At 52.5% G+C, this 23625-nt stretch overlaps 1 protein-coding gene across 1 annotated transcript; it reads right to left on the bottom strand.

The window, feature by feature from the left end:
- Positions 1 to 397: 397 nt before the first annotated feature.
- Positions 398 to 8786, bottom strand: LOC134339691 (actin, alpha cardiac muscle 1-like). The gene is made up of 7 exons (XM_063036399.1): positions 8633 to 8786; positions 6408 to 6548; positions 5291 to 5615; positions 2951 to 3112; positions 1802 to 1993; positions 1145 to 1326; positions 398 to 905 (listed from the first exon to the last, which is right to left on the bottom strand). The coding sequence occupies exons 2-7, from the start codon at positions 6534 to 6536 to the stop codon at positions 762 to 764; spliced, it is 1134 nt and encodes a 377-aa protein (XP_062892469.1). The 5' UTR covers positions 6537 to 6548; positions 8633 to 8786; the 3' UTR covers positions 398 to 761.
- Positions 8787 to 23625: the final 14839 nt, after the last annotated feature.

The raw sequence follows: 23625 nt of genomic DNA on the forward strand, positions 1-23625 counted from the left end.
CGAATCTGTTCCGCCATTCAGTTATGGCTGACCCTTTCCTCTCAGCCCCACTCCCCGGCCTTCTCCGCCGTACTGTTCTGTGTGACAGTACCAAAGCGGTAGCCAATAAAGCATTGGAAAGCCACGGGAGGCGTCGGCGCAACGACATTACAGCTCGGGGCACCGGAGTTCGGAGTTCAACTCCAATGTCATCTGTAAGGAGTCCGCGGAGCGCAAGGGTTTCCTCCGGGCGCCCTGGTTTCCTCCCACGGTCCAAAGTTAGTAGGTGAATGGGACATTGTGATTAGGCTAGGGTTAAATTGGTGGGTTTTGCTGGGCTAGTACGGCTGGAAAGGCCCGAGCGGCCTGTCCTCAGCTGTCTCTCCGAACACACAATAAATAAACTGAACGATTTGGCTTCTTTGGTTTTTTTTATTGACGAGAACACAGATAAAATGTCCATAAATAACAGAACAGAGACTTGAACCAGACACCGAGAGGGACAGACACTGACAGAGGAGCGTTACGGTGACGGTTTAAGGGGGCAGTGCTTCGTTCCGATCTAAGGTTCGTAAACAAATATATATATCGGCAGGTTGGTGCGGGGCAGACAGGACGAGGAACAGTCTGCTCTCTCCAGCTGGGTGCCAGGGTCTCAGATAGCTCGCCCAGCGCGGGCACTGTCGATCCGAGTGGTAATGCACCGCCAAGGATGGGCAAGGGCTGGGCGGCGTCGGAAAACTCGCCCCCTCCGGCTGGCGGCTGGCGGGCGGCCCGTGTGCTTAGAAGCACTTCCTGTGGACGATGGAGGGGCCGGCCTCGTCGTACTCCTGCTTGCTGATCCACATCTGCTGGAAGGTGGAGAGGGAGGCCAGGATGGAGCCTCCGATCCAGACGGAGTACTTACGCTCAGGGGGGGCGATGATCTGCGGAGGGCGGAGGAGGTGGAGGGGAGAGTGGGGTTAGCGGGGAGGGGGGGGAAGGGTTAGGAGAGGGAGGGAGAGAGGAAAGAAAGGGGAGAGAGAATTTAAGAATGGGAAGCAAGAATCGTTTACTCTGTCCTCTTGCCCTTACTGAACGCGAGTCCTGTCCCCAAGCCAGGGCGGAGGTCATTACCCGCCTGCGATCGTCCTCCAGCCCCACCCCGGCCAGACCCCACTCTCACCTTGATCTTCATGGTGCTGGGAGCCAGAGCCGTGATCTCCTTCTGCATCCGGTCAGCGATACCGGGGTACATGGTGGTGCCACCAGACAGGACGTTGTTGGCGTACAGGTCCTTCCGGATGTCGATGTCACATTTCATGATGCTGTTGTAGGTCGTCTCATGGATGCCGGCCGACTCCATGCCTGGGGAGGGGGGGCGGGAGGTGAGACAGCTGCCCGAGAGCGGCCTACCCCGGGCCACCGCTCCGGAGACCCCACCCAACCCCTCCTGACGGGACAACGCTCCCCGGGGTCGGACGTGCGCGATTTGCGCCCTCAAATACCCTCCGGTGAGGGACAGGCACCAGCGAGTCAGCTCCCGCGAAGAAGCCGGGAGGTGATTGGTGGACAGGGCAGAGGGCTGAAGAAGAAGGCGTCTGATAGGAGGGGAGGAGGAGGGGCACCAGGGGGAGGTGATAGGCTGCTGAGGAAAGAGGTAAGAGGCCAGAGTGAGGAATTGAAGAGCGGGGGGGGGGCGGAAGAAATTACCAGAAGTTGGAGTAATGGACGTTCGTGCCATCAGGCTGGAGACTATCCCAGCTGAAGGGAAGTGGCTGGTTCTGAGCCTGCTGGCGAGGGACCTCGGGCTAAGGAACGCCGCTGGCCCAGGCGTACTTACCGATGAAGGAAGGCTGGAAGAGGGTCTCGGGGCAGCGGAAACGCTCGTTGCCGATGGTGATGACCTGGCCGTCAGGCAGCTCATAGCTCTTCTCCAGGGAGGAAGAGGAGGCGGCAGTGGCCATCTCATTCTCAAAGTCCAGAGCCACGTAGCAAAGCTTCTCCTTAATGTCACGGACAATCTCACGTTCAGCTGCGGGGAGAGAAAGCCCAGGGTGTTGGTGCTGGAACTGGAAGGGGTCTTACCATTGTCCCATGTTATGCCTCGCACGCCGTTCAGACAGATGAGATCCTTACACAGTGCGTCGAGGTGGGACGGGGGAAAACAGCAGCAGAATGCACAATAAAGTGTCGCGGTCACAGGGAAAGGGCAGTGCAGGCAGGCAATAAGACGCAGGGTCATAATGAGGTAGATTATGGGGTCGAGAGTTTGTCGTTTTGTTCACGGTCTGATAAGGTCGGGGTAGAAGCTGTCCCTGGGCCTGGTGGGATGAGCTTTCAGGCTTTTGTATCGTCTGCCCGACGGGAGGGGGGAGAGGAGAGAATGCCCGGGGTGGGGGGGGTCTTTGATTACACTGGCTGCTGTACTGAGGTGCATGGCCAAGTGGTTAAGGCGTCGGTCTAGTGATTTGAAGGTCACTAGTTCGAGCCCCAGCCGAGGGAATGTGTTGTGTCCTTGAGTAAGGCACTTAACCACACTGTGCTCTGCGACGACACCGGTGCCAAGCTGTATGGGTCCCAATGCCCTTCCCTTGGACAACATTGGTGGCGTGGAGAGGGGACTTGCAGCTGGTCTTCCATACAATCTTGCCCAGGCCTGCGCCCTGGAAACCTTCCAAGGTGCAAATCCATGGTCTCACGAGACTAACGGATTCTGATATTACTGAGACAGTGGGAGGTGTAGGCAGAGTCCGCGGAGGGGAGGCTGGTCTCCGTGACGAGCTGAGCTGTGCGCACGGCTCTCTGCGGTTTCTCGCGGTCACGGGCAGCGCGGTTCCCGTCCCGAGCCAGGATGCATTCGGAGAGGACGCACTCTGGGGCGCATCGGTCAACACTGGTGAGGGGCTCGTTCCCACGACGCCCCGGGCTGCGGCGAGCTGGGGCGTGGGGCGGAGAGGGGAGTGGGCATCGCGCCCGCCGACTCACTCACCGGTGGTGACGAAGGAGTAGCCACGCTCAGTCAGGATCTTCATCAAGTAGTCAGTCAAGTCGCGGCCAGCCAGGTCCAGCCTCATGATGGCATGGGGCAGGGCGTAGCCCTCATAGATGGGGACATTGTGGGTCACACCATCACCGGAGTCCAGCACGATACCTGCAGCACCAGAGACGCGCAATCAGAACTCGGCAGAGCACACCAACGCTCTACCACACGGTGGGCGGACCTCGGCACAGAGAGGGCTCACCAGGACGAGAGGGTACGTGGACTAAAGAGCGGGCAGAGGAGGTCACTGGACGAGAGAGCAGGTAGGCTGGACAAACTTGGGCTGATGGAGGTTTATAATGAGAGGCGTCGACAGAGTGGACAGGGAGTATCTGTTTCCCCAGGGTTGAAAAGTCCACACCAGAGGGCACACATTGAAGGTGAGAGCGGGCAGATTCAAATGGGATCCGCAGGGAATTTTTTTTTAAACACACAGAGTAGTGGGTGCCTGTAACGCTATGACAGGTGTGATGGTGGAGACTAATACCAGGGGGTGGGGGCTTTAGTTCCACGGATAGGTGGGAGAAGCTGAGGGTGCAGTCACATATAGACCCAGACTAGGTAAGGATGGACTGGAGTCACACATAGACCCGGACAGGGTAAGGACAGACTGGAGTCACGTATAGACCCAGACCGGGTGAGGACGGACTGGAGTCACATATAGACCCAGACTAGGTAAGGATGGGCTGGAGTCACACATAGACCCAGACAGGGTAAGGACAGACTGGAGTCACATACAGACCCAGACCGGGTGAGGACGGACTGGAGTTACATATAGACCCAGACCGGGTCAGGACGGACTGGAGTCACATATAGACCCAGACCGGGTGAGGATGGACTGGAGTCACATACAGACCCAGACCGGGTGAGGATGGACTGGAGTCACATACAGACCCACACCGGGTGAGAAGGGACTGGAGTCACACATAGACCCAGACCGGGTGAGGATGGACTGGAGTCACATACAGACCCACACCGGGTGAGGACGGACTGGAGTCATACATAGACCCAGACCGGGTGAGGACGGACTGGAGTCACATACAGACCCACACCGGGTGAGAAGGGACTGGAGTCACACATAGACCCAGACCGGGTGAGGATGGACTGGAGTCACATACAGACCCACACCGGGTGAGGACGGACTGGAGTCACATATAGACCCAGATGGGGTGAGGAGGGACTGGAGTCACATACAGACCCAGACCGGGTGAGGAGGGACTGGAGTCACATACAGACCCAGACCGGGTGAGGAGGGACTGGAGTCACATACAGACCCAGACCGGGTGAGGAGGGACTGGAGTCACATACAGACCCAGACTGGGTGAGGAGGGACTGGAGTCACATATAGACCCAGACCGGGTGAGGACCGACTGGAGTCGCAGACAGACCCAGACTGGGTGAGGAGGGACTGGAGTCACATATAGACCCAGACCGGGTGAGGACCGACTGGAGTCGCAGACAGACCCAGACTGGGTGAGGAGGGACTGGAGTCACACATAGACCCAGACCGGGTAAGGATGGACTGGAATCACACATAGACCCAGACCGGGTGAGGACGGATTGGAGTCACACACAGATCCAGACTGGGTGAGGACGGACTGGAGTCACATATAGACCTAGACAGGGTAAGGACGGACTGGAGTCATATATAGACCCAGACCCGGTGAGGAGGGACTGGAGTCGCACATAGACCCAGACAGGGTAAGGACGGACTAGAGTCACGTATAGACCCAGGACGGACTGGAGTCACATACAGACCCAGCCGGGTGAGGACGGACTGGAGTCACAGAGAGACCCAGACCGGGTGAGGACGGACTGGAGTCACACACAGACCCAGACCGGGTGAGGACGGACTGGAGTCACACACAGACCCAGACCGGGTGAGGATGGACTGGAGTCACATACAGACCCAGAGTGTGAGTCTGGAATAATGAGGGGGGAGTCTCATTGACATCTACCGAATATTGAAAGGCCTTGATAGAGTGGCCAGGAAAAAGTGTCTCGCAGCAGAGGACAGTACCTCAGAATAGAAGGGCATCCCCTTAGTACAGAGATGAGAAGGAATTTCTTTAGCCAGAGGGTGGTGAATCTGTGGAATTGGCTGTCACGGACAGTTGTAGAGGCCAGGTCATTGGATGTATTTAAAACGTAGGTTGATAGGTTCTTGATTGGTCAGGGTGTCAAAGGTTACGGAGGATGAGTTGAGAGGAGTAATAAATCGGCCTTGATAGAACAGACTCAATGGGCCGATTGGTCTAACTCTTCCCCTGTGGCTTAGGTCTAACTTACCAGTGGTACGGCCAGAGGCGTAGAGGGACAGAACGGCTTGGATGGCCACATACATGGCGGGGACATTGAAGGTCTCAAACATAATCTGCGTCATCTTCTCACGGTTGGCCTTGGGGTTGAGTGGGGCTTCAGTGAGCAGTGTAGGGTGTTCCTCTGGGGCCACGCGCAGCTCGTTGTAGAAGGTGTGATGCCAGATCTTCTCCATGTCGTCCCAGTTGGTGATGATGCCATGCTCAATGGGGTATTTCAGGGTCAGGATGCCTCTCTTGCTCTGGGCCTCATCTCCGACGTAGGCATCCTTTTGGCCCATACCCACCATGACACCCTAGGACAGGACACAGGGGGTTAGTCCGGCAACCACCGCCACCAGAAACTGGCACAAAACGCTCCGGTAGGGACAACCGGGAGACCCCACGTGCAGGGGATTTAATTACCACCTCTCCCACCCCTCACTCCCCTTTTCTTTCACCTGAACAGGAGGACACACCTTGGGCTCAACCAAGTTGGTAGGTCTGCAGTCACATAAACAGGTCAGGACGGACTGGAGTCACATAGAGACTCAGACCGGGTGAGGACGGACTGGAGTCACATATAGACCCAGACCGGGTGAGGATGGACTGGAGTCACATATAGACCCAGACTGGGTGAGGACGGACTGGAGTCATATATAGACCCAGAATGGGTAAGAATGGACTGGAGTCACATATAGACCTGGACCGGGTAAGGACGGACTGGAGTCACATACAGACCCAGACCGGGTGAGGACGGACTGGAGTCACATACAGACCCAGAATGGCTGAGGACGGACTGGAGTCACATATAGACCCAGAATGGGTAAGAATGGACTGGAGTCACATATAGACCTGGACCGGGTGAGGACAGACTGGAGTCACATACAGACCCAGAATGGCTGAGGACGGACTGGAGTCACATAGAAACCCAGACTGGGTAAGATCGCACTGGAGTCACATATAGACCCAGATCAGATCCCTGGAGATATCGTCTCTGGAGATATGTACATAGGATAGGGGACGAACACACGGGACAGGCGACAAGTGGGTACAGAGGTGAGTGGATGGTGTGGTCACTAGTTGTTTTGGGGTCGGTTAGGAGTTACCTGGTGTCTGGGACGGCCCACAATTGAGGGGAAGACGGCCCTAGGAGCGTCATCACCGGCAAAGCCTGCCTTGACCAGGCCTGAGCCGTTGTCACACACCAGCGCTGTGGTTTCCTCGTCGTCGCACATGGTGTTGGTTTTCTGTGAGGTGGGGTGGGGGAGGAGGAGGAAAGGGACATTAACACCGTGAGTTACACATCTGCCTTCCCCACTGGCCTCTCCCCGCCACAAGCCTTTCAACACCTCGTCCCAGGATAGCCCACTCCCCCTGCCCCAAACCTGTCGAGCCCGCTCCTGCTGACCCCTCCCGGTATTGACCCAGCTAATAGGAGTCACCCGTCACTCATTCCAGATTTATCACCTGCAGCCTATTTAAACCCCAGGTCTGCAGCCTATTTAAACCCCAGTTCTGCAGCCTATTTAAACCACAGGTCTGCAGCCTATTTAAACCCCAGTTCTGCAGCCTATTTAAACCCCAGGTCTGCAGCCTATTTAAACCCCAGGTCTGCAGCCTATGTAAACCCCCGTTCTCATTCATCGAACCTGCCGCCTCAACCAGTTGCCCCTACCTCTCCTGCCTAAAGTTTACCCTGCTGTCTGTTGTGTTTCGCTCCTGTTCCCTCGTGTTTTGTGGCTCCCTGTGGCTTGCTATTTGGCCGTTTAGTATCAAAGTTAACGCTCACCGCTGAACCGTCTCCGCTGCTCTGCTATTGGGTCAAGCCTCCTCTACAGTTTCCAACAATGCCCCCAACCTCAACCCTTCCGTCACCACCCCACTTGCCGAGGGGTGGTGGGAAAGGGTTCAGAGGCTTCTGCACTAGCTCCACTTTCCCTGGTCGGGACATGGATCAGAGAGCCTGACCCACAGTCCCTTCTGTCTGGGCTGGAGATCATTCGCCCACAGGGTAGACCCAACCCCTACTGATGGGGTGGGCCGTGGGGTGAGTTGGGTCTGGGGTGGATGTGTGGGGAGAGGGAGGGGAAAGGGACCAGCCCCCAGCCTTACCAATCAGAGTATTCAGGAACCTTTATTTGCCCCCACCCGCCCATGACCTTGAGATAAAGGGGTCAGTGGGAACCCCAATGTGTCTGCCTTCAGAGAGGCCTACCCCCAGTCAACCTGTGCCCAATGTCTGTCCCCCCTCCCAGCTCCCAGCCCCTGCCTGGCGGGTTTTGGGTCCTGAGTGAGGAGATTGTCCGCTCCCCCTCCCTCTCCTTTCCCTGCCTCACTCCCCACAACCCCTCCCTCCAAATCACCCTCCCCCCCCCACCCAGACCTCCCTCACCACTGCATCCCTCAGAGGAACAGTTACCAGTGATACTTCCCGATCTGACTCCAGCTGTCCCCCATCTCCCCGATCCCATCAGCCCTGACCCCCTCTCTCCCACACACTAGTGACCACCCCTCTCTCCCTCTCCAGCCTCCCTACTCCAAAATCCCTTCCTCTCGCCACACTCCACCCACCCACGTTCCTGCGGTAACTCCAAAACCCCCCACTTCTCCTCTCCCACCTTGGGACATCCCCCCCCAACAACAAACCTCCAGCCCCTCGTCCTCCTCTCCCACCCACCCTCCCTCCCTGCTTTTCCAGGGTAACCCAAAGCTCCCTGCTTCCCACCCAAATTTCGTCTCACCCGTGTGGCCTCCCTCCCAACTCTTCCTCCGCACCTCCATCCTCCTCCACAGTCCTCTCCCTTCCCTCCCTGACCCCTTCTCCCTTTCCATCTCCCATGTTTCCTGGGGAAACTCCAAAATTCCCTGCTTCTCGCCGGAACCTCAGCTCATAACTCTTCCATCTTTTTCTCTCTCCATCTATCTCTGCCTCTCTCATTATCTGTTTATCTCCTCCCTCTCCAGCCTCCCAACTTTCCCGGAGGAACTCCGGAGCCCCCTGCTTCCCACCCATTTCCCCCCGCTATTCTCCATCACTATTCCGTTTGGCTGTATTCATGGATATTAAAGTATAATTGAATCACCATTAAAGTTGAACCAACTTTTCCCGGAGAAACTCCGAAGTCCTCCCACTCCCCCGTCCCGTCCCCTTCCCCCTAGCGACCCCTCTCCCCTCTCTCGCCGACACTGTTGAGTTTCGCTGAGTATCCTTGAATGACAATCTCCCGGAGAAACTCCGAAGTCCCTTCCCTACGGGTCCACACCCCCATGCCCTGCCCCGTCCTGCCCGAGAAGGGGCGGCGGGGAGGGGGCGTCCGAATCCCCCTCTTACCTGCTCCTAGGAGAGAGCGAGAGGTCCGGTTGGTGAATGGGAGAGGATGCTCCCTCCGTCTCTCCCCGCCTTATATACCGAGCCGGAGAGGCACGGCCGCCCCCCACCGTCCTTCCCCTCCTCCCCGCGGGCCGCCAGGAATCTCCGCGGCTCCCACCTCTCCTTATTTGGGGCCGGACTGACTCGGGTCCCAGCAGACCCATTCAAGGTGAGGCGATGGGTCCGGCCCAATGGGGAGGTGCGGCCGGGCGCGGGCTCCGTCCTCCGTCTCTCTCCCTCCCTCGCTCTCTCTCTCTCGGTGCCATGTTAGGGAAAGTGGGCGCCGATCATCACAGAACCGGCCTCGGGAATTCCTGCCCTTATAGGGGCCGGCGTTCAGGGAAGAGCCAGGCGGGGGCAGGGAGCCGGCCCCGCGGATAGGATTGCAGAGTAACCCGAGCCTCGGGCTGCCGAGAGCTACGAGTCAGAAAATAATCTCCCCTCCCACAGCTACCGCCTCTTCACCCGGCTGCCCCGACACCCTCGCTCGCACGGGGTGGAGGGAGGCCTCCCGTGAGGGCCAGGGAGGGGAGAGGAGGAGAGAGGCTGAGGGGGAGGAGAGGGACTGAGGGGGAGGAGGGGAAGGAGATGGAGGTAGGGGAGAAGAGGGGCTGAGGGGGCGGAGGTGGGAGAGGGGAGGGCTGAGGGGTTAGAGGTTGGGGAAGGAAGGGACTGAGGGGGATAGAGATTGGGAGGGAGGAGGGACTGAGGGGGTAGAGATTGGGAGGGAGGAGGGACTGAGGGGGTAGAGGTGGGGGAGGGAAGGTGAGGGGTTGGAGTTGAGGGGGTAGAGGTGGGGGGAGGGAAGGAGAGGGGTTGGGGTAGAGGTGGGGGAGGGAAGGAGAGGGGTTGGAGTTGAGGGGGTAGAGGTGGGAGAGGGGTTGGAGTTGAGGAGGCAGAGGTGGGGGAGGGAAGGAGAGAGGAGGGTGGGGAGGGCAGAATATTGGGGGGATAAGGAGAGGAGGGTGGGGTGGTCAGGAGGTAGAGGGGCAACGAGTCAAATGATTGTGGGGTGCGAATGGAAAGGGCTTGAGAAAAGCAGGGGGTGGGGTGAGGGGACCAGATCGAGTTGAGCCCTCCCACCGTAGAGGCAACACAGTGCGATCCCATGGTGGGATGAGGGAGGGGAGGTGGGTGGGAAGGGGTGGAGAAGTGGGATGAGGGAGGGGAAAGGGCTTCCTGCTTGCTCGTGGCCCCATCAAATCAGTTCCACGGTCCAGTAGACATCATCCTCCTTCCCATCCCACTCAGGTTCACCGGTCAGGAGCAGCAACTGACTGGGGGGGGGGGGTAGCAAGAGAGAGGGGGGGTGGGAGACAAAGAGTGAGAGAGAGAGAGAGACAGAGAGAATGAGAGGGGGACACAGACAGACAGAAGGGGAGAGAGAGGGTGAGGGGTGGAGAAGAGAGTGAGAAGGGGAGGGGAGAGTGAGGGAGGGTGAGGAAGGGGAGAAGAGAGAGAGGGAGGGGGTAGGGAAGAGAGGGAGAGGGGAGTTGGAGGTGGGGAGGGTAGAGTGAGGGGGGGAGGGTGAGGCGAGAGTAGGAGGGGAGGGAGGGAGAGAGAGAGGGGGTGTGGGAAGAGAGGAGGAGGGAGGGGAGAGAGGGAGTGGAAGAGAGGAGTGGAGGGGGAGTAGAGAGAAGGATTAGAGAGGGGAGGGAGAGAGGGAAGGGGAGTAGGGAGAGAAGGAGGGGCGAGGGGAGGGGGAGAGGGAAGGAGGGAGGGAGGATGGTAGGGAGAGTGTCAATGCCTTTGTGGGGCCAGTGATCTCCGATCGGTATTCAATGCCTGCCGCTGCCTGTGCATTCCTCCGGTGACCCTGTGGGTTTCCGCCGGGTGCTCTGGTTTCCTCCCACATTCCTGAGATGTGCGGGTAAAAGTCAGGGAGTTGCAGGAATGCTGTGTTGGTGCCGGAGACGTGGCGACATCCTCGAACGGTGCTGGTCGTTGACGCAGAACGACGCATACCATTGCGTGTTTCATTGTAAAAACCACAAATAAAGCTCAGCTTTAATCTCTATAGAAGAGGGAGTGAAAGGGAGAGGGATACAAAGAGAGGAATACGGGGGGGGGGGGTGAGAAGAGAGTATTCAGAACAGAGCTCAAGTCCAAGTTTATCACCATCTGACTGTACACACATACAACCAAACAAAACAACGTTCCTCCAGACCACGGTGTACCCACAATACCACACATAAACCAAAATAATACCACAAATACGTTAATAAAACAGAACTCAAAGTGCATGTTCAAAGTAAATTTTATTATCAGAGTACATACATGTCACCGTAAACAGCCCCGAGATTTATTTTCCTGCAGACTTACCCAGCAAACCTATAGAATAGTAACTGTAAACAGGATCAATGAAAGATCAACTAGGGTGCAGAAGACAACAAACTGTGCAAATGGAAATATAAATAAATAGCAAGAACAAGAGATAATGAGATAAAGAGTCCTTGAAGTGAGATCACTGGTTGTGGGACCATCTCAATGGATGGGCAAGTGAGTGTGGTTATCCCCTTTCGTTCAGGAGCCTGATGGTCGAGGGGTAGTAACTGCTCTTGAACCTGGTGGTGTGAGTCCTGAGGCTTCTGTACCTCCTGCCTGATGGCAGCAGCGAGAAGTGACCTTGGTCTTGCTGCTGCCATCAGGCAGGAGGTACAGGAGCCTCAGGACTCACACCACCAGGTTCAGGAACAGTTACTACCCCTCGACCATCAGGCTCTTAAACCAAAGGGGATAACTACAGTCACCTCCACTCTAAACTGATTCCACAACCTCTGGACTCACCTTCAAGGACTCAGTTACCCAATATTTATTGATTGTTGTTATTTCAGAATTTTTTTTTCTCTTGTCTTTGCACAACCTGTCCTTTCCACATTAGCTGTGAGCAGCTTTTCATTGGTTCTATTGTGCTTCATTTGTCTTTGCTGTGAATTCCTGCAGCACAATGAATCTCGGGGTGGTATACGGTGACATATATGTACTTAGATAATACATTGAATTTGAACGTTAAGATTTGTTTGTAATGACATACACGATGTGCTGTGTGTTCAGAGATGCTCTTCTGCACACCGCAGTTGTAACGTCTGGTTATTTGAGTTAGTCACCTTCCTGTCAGTTTGAACCAGTCTGGCCATTCTCCTCTGACCTCTCTCATTAACAAGGCGTTTTCACCCACAGAACTGCCACTCACTGGTTTTTTTTTTTGTTTTTCACACCATTCTCTGTAAACTCCTGAGACTGTTGTGCACGAAGATCCCAGGGGATCAGCAGTTTCTGAGATGCTCAAACCACCCCATCTGGCACCAACAATCATTCCACGGTCAAAGTCACTTAGATCACATTTCTTCCCCCGTTCTGACGTTTGGTCTGAACAGCAACTGAACCTCTTGACCGTGGCTGCATGCTTTAATACATTGAGTTGCTGCCACGCGATTGCCTGATTAGACATTTGCATTAACGAGCTGGTGTGCAGGTGTACCTAATAAAGAGTCCACTGTGTGTATATGTATATACATACTGTATATATGATAATTAAATAACTTTAATTGGTGGTAGGTACTCAATGATGGGAACCTGGTGGCTGGACCTCAGTGTTGGGATCTCGGTGATGGGACCACTCCGTTAAGACCTCAGTGGCTGAACCTCAGTAGGTGGACTTCCATGGCTGAATCTCCGTGATGGGACATTGGTGGTTCAATGTTGGCAGTTGGACCTTGTTAATGGAACAACAGGAGTTGAACCTCGATGGTGGGACCTTGGTGGTTTAACCAAGGTGGTGGTATCGCAGTGGTTGGACTTCACTGAGGGATCTTGGTAGTGGGACCTCAACAGTTGGACCTCAGTGGTGGGACCTTGGTGGTTGGATCTCGGTGACTGGACCTCAGTGGTGGGTCTCTGATAGTTTTTCCTCAGTGTTGGGAATTCAGTCACAGAAATTTGGTGGTTGGACCTTGGTGGTGAGATGTTATGATGGGACCTCGTTGGTGGCACTTCAGTGGTTGCTCATCAGTGGTGGGAGCTCAGTTGTTGGACCTCAGTGATGAGACATCAGTGGTGGAAATTCAGTCATGAGAATTTGATGATTGTACTTCGGTGGTTGGAGTTTGGTGGTTGAACATTGGTAGTGGGACCTTAGTTTTGGGACCTCAGTGGTGGGACCTCGATGATTGGAACTCGGTGGTTGGACATCTTGCTGGTTGGACATCTGTAATTGGATTCCGTGTTTGGGCATCTGTGGTTAGATCTCGGTAGATGGACATCTGCAGTTGGATCTTGGTAGTTTGGACATCTGTAGTTTGATCTCGGTAGTTGGACATCTGTAGTTGCGTCTCAGTAGATAGACATCTGTAGTTGGATCTCGGTGGTTGAACATCTGTAGTTGGATCTCGGTGGTTGGACTTTTCATACTTTCATGTAGGACATGAGCATTGCCTGGCACTTGCGTTGGCAAGTGTTATCTGAGCATAAGTATCAGTAGGTGGACGTACTTCATGTAGACAGGGTGTCCCCGTGTCTATTCCCATCTTGTGGGGTCGACGCTGCAGTTGTGACAGGGCTGGAACAGCTTGGCAAAAGGTACGGCCCATACTGGAGTGCAGGTCTCCAGCAGCATTTGTGAATCAAAGAATTCTCGGTGATATTCCACATCTACACAATCTTCCAAGCATTGTCGTGCCTCCTTTGTGATGGATCATACATACTGGTCCCACGACAGGTCGTCTGCTATGATTATGCCCCGAATGGGGACTGGCTCAGGGACCAGTGGCTTCTTCCTTCTGTGGCCAATGACCCGCTCTTTGGGTTTGCTAGTGTTGGGCTGCTGTTGTGGCTCCAGATCTCTCCTGAGTCTTTACAATTTATCCAATTTCTCAAGCCTCACACCAGAGTGAAAGATGTCCTTGCATCTCGTCAAGGACTGTGTGGTGGTCCCTCCTGCTGGAGTTCTCAAGGACGGGTGCGCCTGCCACAGGTAGACACGGGAGGAAGACGTTCAAATGAGCCACGAAGTCCTACTACACAGTGACGGGCCATTCAGCCCAACCGCACCAAGCCAGCCCCTTTTACCTGAGTGACACAGATCCCTTTAACCCCCTCCTGTCCAGGTATCTTTTAAATGTTCTTAATGTACCTGCCCCAACCAGCTCATTCCATATACAGACCCTTCTCTGTGTGAAGAAGTTGCCCCTCAGTATTGTGTGCAGTTCTGGCCACCTACCTACAGGAAAGATGTCGATAAGATTGAAAGAAGCCTGAAATCCCACACCATGCCTTCATCAAAGATCCCCACCATCCGGGCCGTGCCGTCTTCTCTCAGCTCCCATCGGGCTGGAGGTACAGGAGCCTGAAGTCCCACCCCACCGGGTTCAGGACCAGTTACCCCCCTTCGACATTCGGTTTTTGAAGCAACCAGCGCAAACGTAACCACTACCTCACTATAGCAACACCGTGCGGTAAAATGGACTTTAATTTTGTTCTAATTGTGTTTTCTTGTGGATGGTGTTTCTCTGATGCTCGGTACTGGCGGTGCTGCTGTCAGTAAGTTTTGCGCTGCACCCGTGCACACCTGGACTTGTGCAGATGACAATAAACCCGAGTTCGACATTGACTTGTTGGGATGAAGGTGGCACATTGTAGCTCCAATCCCACTGGCACAGCTGCATCAACTATTGTTGACCAGTCCATAAGACCATAAGATATAGGAGCAGAATTAGGCCATTCAGCCCATTGAGTCTGCTCCACCATTCCATCGTGGCTGATCCATTATCCCTCTCAACCCTATTCTCCTGCTTTCTCCCCCACTAACCTTTGATGACATGATTAATCAAAAACCTATCCACCTCTGAGGTAATAGGATGGCGGGGTGGAGATACGTCTCTACCAAAGGAGGTGTGAGGTGCTCCTTCCCTCCGCTAGCCTGCAGGGCACCCTTGGGCGAGGTGTAGCACCTGCTCAGCCCCCGATCAGGGTCACGTGAGCCTGTGGGATCAGGTGGTGGATGGTCGTACGAGCAGCCGGTGCACATCACAAGTCCTGGTTGTGCGACCACTGACGCCAGGCAGACAATCTCTGAAGAGTATTGATAATGGCTGGGGTCACCCATCTTGTGAAGACACTGCCCAGAAGGCCACAATGGCAAACCACTTTTGTAGAAAATGTTGCCAAAAGCAATCATGGTCATGGAAAGACCGTGATCGCCCTTGTCATACAACATGGTGCATAATGATGATGTCATACAACACGGCACATAATGATGATGGTCAACCCCCAGTTTAAGGGTACCCAATGACTTGGCCTCCACAGCGGTCTGTGGCAATGAATTCCATACACTCACTACCCTCTGGCTAAAAAAATTACTCCTCATCTCTATTCTGGTCCTAGAGTTTCTCGTAGATATGTGCATTATGACCAAAAGGGAAAAAAAATGGCTGGATTCACTGAGCACTTTAGTGCAAGGGTGTTTATTAAGTGTGTCAAAAGTCAAACTCACCAAAATTAGCGAAAATAGTGAAAAAACCGTGAATATTTACAAAAGGGTATCTACCAGAAAACACAATAACATCTTCGTACTTTGTCCAGTGTGAACTCCAGATGCCCCGATCTCTCTGTCCGATACTGAGAGCGACAAGGCCGGTCTATTAGGCACCGGGACACGCCTTCCTTAATTACCAACAAAGTTAACTTCAGACTACACGTGGATCAGAATGTGATGCACCCCACAATGTAGTTACAATCACGTTACAAAATAAACAGAATTATCTGCCTTAAATACAATAAATACAATATATACACATTTATACATCCCCATTACTAAAGAAAAGGAATATTACACCATGTCCGGTGGGAAAGGCACCATAAAGCCAACCCCTGTAGGGTCAATTATTAGAATATACCAGGGGGAGGGGGGAAGACATTGAAGTGTGTACAGCAGTAGAATGGCAAGACCATGTTTGTGTGTGTGTAAATGCACGCGTATATGGAGAGCGTTTACCGAGTGCGCTCCATCACACTCTGTCACTATTGGAAACAGCTGCCTGTGGGACAAGAGGGGACACTGGTCCCCAGATATTTTCGCGGGCTTTGGACTTTCGGTGTTGGACTGACCGGCAGCTCAGCGCCGGGTGGTTTGTGCAGGGTTGTGCACAGGAAGATGCCCTTCGGCCAAACCTCGAAGCTGGTCCCATTTGCCTGCATCTGACCCATATCCCTCTAAACCTCTCCCATCCATGCACCTCGGTGTTCAAAGTAAAATTTATTATCAGAGTACATACATGTCGCCACATACAACCCTGAGATTCATTTTCCTATGGGCATACTTAGCAAATCTATAGAACGGTAACTGTAAACAAGATCAATGGACACAAACTGCAGTAGAACGCAGTAGAACAGAGGGATCTAGGAATAATGGTGCATAGTTCCCTGAAGGTGGAATCTCATGTGGATAGGGTGGTGAAGAAAGCTTTTGGTATGCTGGCCTTTATAAATCAGAGCATTGAGTATAGGAGTTGGGATGTAATGTTGAAATTGTACAAGGCATTGGTGAGGCCAAATTTGGAGTATTGTGTACAGTTCTGGTCATCGAATTATAGGAAAGATGTCAACAAAATAGAGAGAGTACAGAGAAGATTTATTAGAATATTACCTGGGTTCCATCACCTAAGTTACAGAGAAAGGTTGAACAAGTTGGGTCTTTATTCTTTGGAGTGTAGAAGGTTGAGGGGGGACTTGATAGAGGTGTTTAAAATTATGATGGGGATTGATAGAGTTGACTGGATAGGCTTTTTCTATTGAGAGTAGGGGAGATTTAAACAAGAGGACATGAGTTGAGAGTTAAAAGACAAAAGTTTAGGGGTAACATGAGGGGGAACTTCTTTACTCAGTGAGTGGTAGCTGTGTGGAACGAGCTTCCAGCAGAAGTGGTTGAGGCAGGTTCGATGTTGTCATTTAAAGTTAAATTGGATAGATATATGGACAGGAAAGGAATGGAGGGTTATGGGCTGAGTGCAGGTCGGTGGGACTAGGTGAGAGTAAGAGTTCGGCACGGACTAGAAGGGCTGAGATGGCCTGTTTCCGTGCTGTAATTCTTATATGGTTATATAAATAAATAGCAATAAATAATGAGCATAAAATAACAAGAAAAAAAAGTCCATAAATGAGTGTAGTTAACCCCTTTTGTTCAAGAGCCTGATGGTTGAGGTTGTCCTTGAACCTGGTGGTGTGGGTCCTGAGGCTCCTGTACCTTCTACCTGATGGCAGCAGAGAGAAAAGAGCACGTCCTGGGCGGTGGGGGTCTCTGATGATGGACGCTGCTTTTCTACGGCAACGTTTCATGTAGGTGTGCTCACTGGTTGGGAAGGTTTTACCCGTGATGTACTGGGCTGAATCCATTACCTTCTGTAGGATTTTCCATTCAAAGGCATTGGTGATCCCATACCAAGCCAGTCAGCACCCATTCCACCTTGCATCCGTGGAGGTCTGCCAAGGCTTCTGATGACGTGCCAAATCTCCGCGGACTTCTGAGGAAGTAGAGGAGCTGTCGAAGTGACTTTGAAATGTTGCCTCTACCACTTCCTCATTCCCCTGCGTGAAGTGCTAGCAGACTTCAGGAAGGAGCCTCTCTGAACACACGGCTCCTCCGTAGACGGGGTTAAGTCGCACCAAGTTCCTGGCAGTTCACGTCCCAGATGACTTCACCTGGTCCCTTAATCTCACCTCCCTGAACAAGAAGGCACAGCAGCGCCTCCACCTCCTGAGGAGACTGAGGCTCCCCCTCACCATTGAGAGCGTCCTGACAAATTGCATCTCCATTTGCTTATGGGAGCATCCAAGCATCCGACCGGAAGTCCCTACAAAGGACCGTGAGAACGGCCGAGAGGATCATAGGGGTCTTCCTACCATCCATCAGGGACATTTATCAGCGCGAAGGGCCCTTAGTATTATCAAGGATCCCACCTATCCATCCTGCATCCTCTTTGACTTTCTACCATCAGGCAGGAGATTCTGATGTATAACGACAAGAACGGTCAGGATGGAAACAGTTTCTTCCCTCAGGCCATCAGGCTTCTGAACTCCCTGCCACATCGCATTCAAAGCGTCACTGGATAATTTGTACTGTACCTGACAATATTTAATTTATGCACTTTATTTATGCGTAACTCATCTGTAGATTTTATCCTTAATTTCATAAGGTGTGTGTTATGTGTGTACAGCTGTGCTTTACACCCTGGTCCGGAGAAACGTCGTCCCATTTGATGTTGTACATGTATATAGTTAAATGACAATAATCTTGACTCGACTTGAAGAAATTGCCCCACTCATCTTAAAGAGGTCAAACCCAACATAAAAGCCAAAGAGAGGGCATTTTCATAGAGCAAAACTTAGTGGGAAGATAGAGGATTGGGAAGCTTTTAAAAATCAACAGAAGGCAACGGAAAAGAGAGGGTGAAAGTGGATGTTGGACTGCTAGAAATCGATGCTGGGGAGGTAGTGATGGGGGACAAGGAAATGGCAGATGAACTGAATAAGTATTTTGTGTCAGTCTTCACTGTGGCTGACATGAGCAGTATGGTGCACGTTCCAGGGGTCAGGGGTCATGAAGTGCGTAAAGTTACCATTACTAGAGAGAAGGTTTTTTGGGAAGCTAAAAGGTCTGAAGGTGGATAAGTCACCTGGACCAGATGGTGTACACCCCAGGGTTCTGAAACAGGGGGCTGAAGAGATTGTGGAGGCATTAGCAATGATCTTTCAAGAATCACTAGCTTCTGGAATGGTTCTGGAAGACTGAAAAATTGCAAATGTCACTCGCTCTTCAAGTAGGGAGAGAGGCAGAAGGAAGGAAACTATAGGCCAGTTAGTCTGAATTTGGTCTGGTTGGGAAGCTATTGGAGTCAATTATTAAGGATAAGGTCTTAAGGTACTTGGAGGGACATGATAAAATAGGCAGTAGTCAGTATGGGAAAATCAGTTCAAGGGAAAATCTTGCCTGACAAACCTGTTGGAATTCTTTGAAGAAATAACAAGCAGGATAGACAAGGGAGAATCAGTTGATGTTGTGTACTTGGATTTTCAGAAGGCCTTTGACAAGCTACAAGGGAAGAATCTAGAATGGATAAAGCAGTGGCTGATTGGAAAGAGGCAAAGAGTGGGAATAAAAGGAGCCTTTTCTGGTTGGCTGTCGGTGACTAGTGGTGTTCCATAGGGGTCTGTGTTGGGACCAATTCTTTTTACGTTATATACGTTCGGTGATGGAATTGATGGCTTTGTTGAAAAGTCTGCAGACAATATGAAGATAGGCAGAGGGCAGTTAGTTTTGAGGAAATAGAGAGGCTACAGAAGGTTTTAGACACACTAGTAGAATAGGAAAAGAAGTGGCAGATGGAATACAGTGTTGGGAAGTGTACAGTCATGCACTGTGGAAGAATAAATGAAAGGGTTAACTATTTTCTAAATGGAGAGAAAATACAAAAAGCTGAGGCACAAAGGGACTTGGGAGTCCTTGTGCAGGATTCCCTGAAGGTTAATTTGCAGGTTGAGTCTATGGTGAGAAAGGTAAATGCAATGTTAGCATTCATTTCAAGAGGACTAGAATATAAAAGCACAGATGTAACGTTGAGACTTTCTAAAGCACTGGTGAGGCCTCACTTGAGTTGACTATATTTCTTACATCCTTCATACACATGAGGAGCAGATCTTTACATTATGTCTCCGTCTAAATGTGCAATGTGCAATTTATAGTCATTTGTAGTAAACAGTATGTACAACAGGCCAGTCAATATAACATAGAAATACAGTTGTATCAGCGTGAATTAATCAGTCTGATGGCCTGGTGGAAGAAGCTGTCCCGGAGCCTGTTGGTCCTGGCTTTTATGCTGTGGTACCGTTTCCCGGATGGTAGCAGCTGGAACAGTTTGTGGTTGGGGTGACTCGGGTCCCTAATGATCCTTCGGGCCCTTTTTACGCACCTGTCTCTGTAAATGTCCTGAATAATGAAAGGTTCACAACTATAGATGTGCTAGGCTGTCCACACCACTCTCTGTAGAGTCCTGCGATTGAGGGAAGTACAGTTCCCATACCAGGCAGTGATGCAGCCAGTCAGGATGCTCTCAATTGTGCCCCTGTAGAAAGTCCTTAGGATCTGGGGACTCATGCCAAACTTCTTCAACCGTCTGAGGTGAGACGCTGTTGTGCCTTTTTCACCACACAGCTGGTGTGTACAGTCCACGTGAGATCTTTGGTGATGTGTACACTGAGGAACTTAAAGCTGTTCACGCTCTCAACCCCAGATCCATTGATGGGGTTAGCCTGTCTCCATTCCTCCTGTCGTCCACAACCAGCTCCTTTGTTTTTGCGACAATACTTGGAATATTGTGAGCAGGTTTGGGCCCCTTATAGAAACATAAAAAACCTACAACACAATACAGGCCCTTTGGCCCACAAAGCTGTGCCAAACATGTACTTACTTTAGAAATTACCTAGGGTTCCCCATAGCCCTCTATTTTTCTAAGCTCCATGTACCTATCCAGGAGTCTCTTAAAAGACCCTATTGTATCCGCCTCCACCACCGTCGCCGGCAGCCCATTCCACACACTCACCACTCTCTGTGTAAAAAAACTTACCCCTGACATCTCCTCTGTACCTGCTTACAAGCACCTTAAAACTGTGTCCTCACAGCCCTGGGGAAAAGCCTCTGATTATCCACACGTTCAATGCCTTATCTTAGAAAGGATGTGCTGAAACTGGAGAGGGTTCATAGGAGGTTCACAAAAATGATTGCAAGATTGAATGGCTTGTCATATGATGAGTGTTTGATGCTCCAGGCCTGTATTCACTCAATTTCAGGAGAATGTTTGGGGAACCTCATTGAAATCTCTTGAATGCTGAAAGGACTTGACAGAGTGGATGTGGGGAAGATGTTTCCTATAGTGGGGGAGTCTAGGACCAGAGGACACAGATAGAGTGGATGTGGAGAGGATGTTTCCTGTAGTGGGGGAGTCTAGGACCAGAGGACACAGATAGAGTGGATGTGGGGAGGATGTTTCCTATAGTGGGGGAGTCTAGGACCAGAGGACACAGATAGAGTGGATGTGGAGAGGATGTTTCCTATAGTGGGAGAGTCTAGGACCAGAGGACACAGATAGAGTGGATGTGGAGAGGATGTTTCCTATAGTGGGGGAGTCTAGGACCAGAGGACACAGATAGAGTGGATGTGGAGAGGATGTTTCCTATAGTGGGGGAATCTAGGACCAGAGGACACAGATAGAGTGGATGTGGAGAGGACGTTTCCTATAGTGGGGGAGTCTAGGACCAGAGGGCACAGATAGATGGATGTGGAGAGGATGTTTCCTATAGTGGGGGAGTCTAGGACCAGAGGGCACAGATAGAGTGGATGTGGAGAGGATGTTTCCTATAGTGGGGGAGACTAGGACCAGAGGACACAGATAGAGTGGATGTGGAGAGGATGTTTCCTATAGTGGGGGAGACTAGGACCAGAGGACACAGCCTCAGAATAGAGGGACATCCTTTTAGAATGAAGATGAGGAGGAATTTCTTCAGCCAGAGAATGGTGAATCTATGGAATTTGTTGCCACAGGCAGCTGTGGTGTGGAGGCCAAGTCTTTATGCATATTCAAGGCAGAGATTGATCGGTCAGGAAGTGAAGGGAGACGAGGAAAAGGCAGGAGTTTGGGCAGAAAGGAAAATTAAATCAGCGACGATGAAATGGTGGAGACGAGAGGACCCCTACCCCTGGGGGGGTGGGATAAGGGCAGATGTGCATGAAATGGAAGAGATACAGGCGATTGTCAAGACAGGGAAGCCCCTTTCTTTGAAGAAGGAGGACTTCTCAGTAGTTCTGTAATGAAAAGCCTCATCCCGAGAGCAGATGTGGCGGAGACGGAGGAATTGAGAGAAAGGGATGGCATTTTTACAAGTGACAGGGTGGGATGAGGTATAGTTCAGGTAGCTGTGAGAGTCCGTGGGTTTGTAATAGACATCGGTGGATAAGCTGTCTCCGGACATAGAGACAGTGAGATTAAGAAAGGGAAAGGAGGTGTCAGAAATGGACCAGGTAAATTTGAGGGCAGGGTGCAAGTTAGAGGCAAAGTGGATGAAGTCGACGAGCTCAGCATGGGTGCAGGAAGCAGCGCCAATGCAGTCGCCGATATAGCGAAGGAAGAGTTGGGGTGCGATGCTGGTGTCGGCTTGGAACATGGACTCTCCTCCTTCTTCAAAGAAAGGGGCTTCCCTCCCTCCACCATCAGCGATGCCATCACCCACATCTCTTCCATTTTGCGCTCATCTGCCCTCACCCCATCCTCCCGCCACCTCGCCAGGGATAGGGTTCCTCCTGTCCTCACCTACCACCCATCAGCCTGCGCGTCCAGCACATAATTCTCCGTAACTTCCGCCACCCCCAGTCCTGATGAAGGGTCTCGGCCCGAAACGTCGGCTGTTTATTCCCCTCCATAGGCGCTGCCTGACCTGCTGAGTTCCTCCAGCCTTTTGTGTGCGTTGCTCTGGATTTCCAGCATCTGCAGATTTTGTGGATAAGCCTGGACTTTGTGTTTTATATTCTCCGTTTTTTAGCTCCTTCTTCGCCATTTGAGTGAATTGGGGTTTTTTCCGCACGTGGGGGCTGGGGATGGTGTGTATTCGATGTTGTTTTTGAACGGATTCCATGGTGTTCTTTTGTTTCGTGGCTGTCAGCGGGGAAGATGAACCTCAGGGCTTTTTTCACTGCACGCATTCGTTGATATTAAAGACACTTTGAGTCTCACCCCATACTGAACTTCAACCCCAGACACAGCAAAGAACGCGGAATTATCTTAATGCCGTAAGTTGGCTCGTGTCTTCACTCAGCCACAGGGTTTTCAGTTTTGCTCCTCTACATCTGATAGAAAACTACTGGAATTCGCTTATTCGTTGCGAGAAACAGTGAGGATCAGACCCTTCTGCCCCTTTGAACCGCACTGTCCAGCGACTCCCGATTTAAGCCAAGCCTAATCACGGGACAATTTACACTGACCAATTAACCAACCAACTGGTATCTCTTTGGACTGGGGGAGGAGACCCACACGGTCATGGGGAGAACGTACAAACCCCTTACCGGCAGCGGTGGGAATTCAACCGGGGTCGCTGGTGCTCTAAAGCGTCGTGCTAACCGCCACGCTACAGTGCCACCCCAGCTCCGGGTCTTCTCCCCCTCGGGGTTTTACTCCCTGAGAGCCGCAAGGCAGCGGAGGTTTGCGATCAGAGTTTTCCTTCTCCAACCTCGGCTGATGAGCCCCGTCTGCCCGGAGGCAGTCCTGAATCTAGCCGCCACTCCGGGTGTTGAAACAGCCTTCAGCAGGACCTCTTGCCATCTTCAAAGTGCACGCAAATGAAGAGGAGAGAGCCGTTATCAATTAATTAAGCCCGCCACCCCTGCTGGGGCGTTGACCATTGCCAGCAGCTTGCCTCTGCCCTAGGTCTTTCAAGTTGTGCCCATCTCCGAGGACCCTTCCTCTCCCGGAGGTGAGATCTTTGGAGCATCTGCCGGTGTTTCCGTAGCGCTGGGTTTTTACGGGATGCCGCTGCCAGCCCCTGCAATCCCAACCCTCCTGCTTTCGCGGCTGGGATTGGGGCCGTCCATGGTGGGTTTGGGTCATTATCTTAAATCGCGGCTCGGCGCTCCGTGCTCGAAGGCCAGCCGCGGCGCAGGACGCCTGTGGGTATCGGGCTGGCAAGCGCTGTGGACTCGGGCCGGTAGCCGGCCGTGTCAGTGAGTACCTTCCCCTCCGCCTCACCAGGATCGAATGTCTGTACGGGCAGGAGTGTGAGGACCAGAGACCTCCTCGGCACCCAGTTGGCATGTTCAGAGTTCAAGGGGCTAGTCGTGGAGTTGAAGCCCTGGGTCTACGAGTCTGAGGGCCATTGTCTGAGCCCGCTGGACTCCTGGAGGCCTGTCATGGGGTTGG

The sequence above is a fragment of the Mobula hypostoma genome, chromosome 30 (assembly GCF_963921235.1).
Source record: "Mobula hypostoma chromosome 30, sMobHyp1.1, whole genome shotgun sequence".
NCBI lineage: Eukaryota > Metazoa > Chordata > Chondrichthyes > Myliobatiformes > Myliobatidae > Mobula > Mobula hypostoma.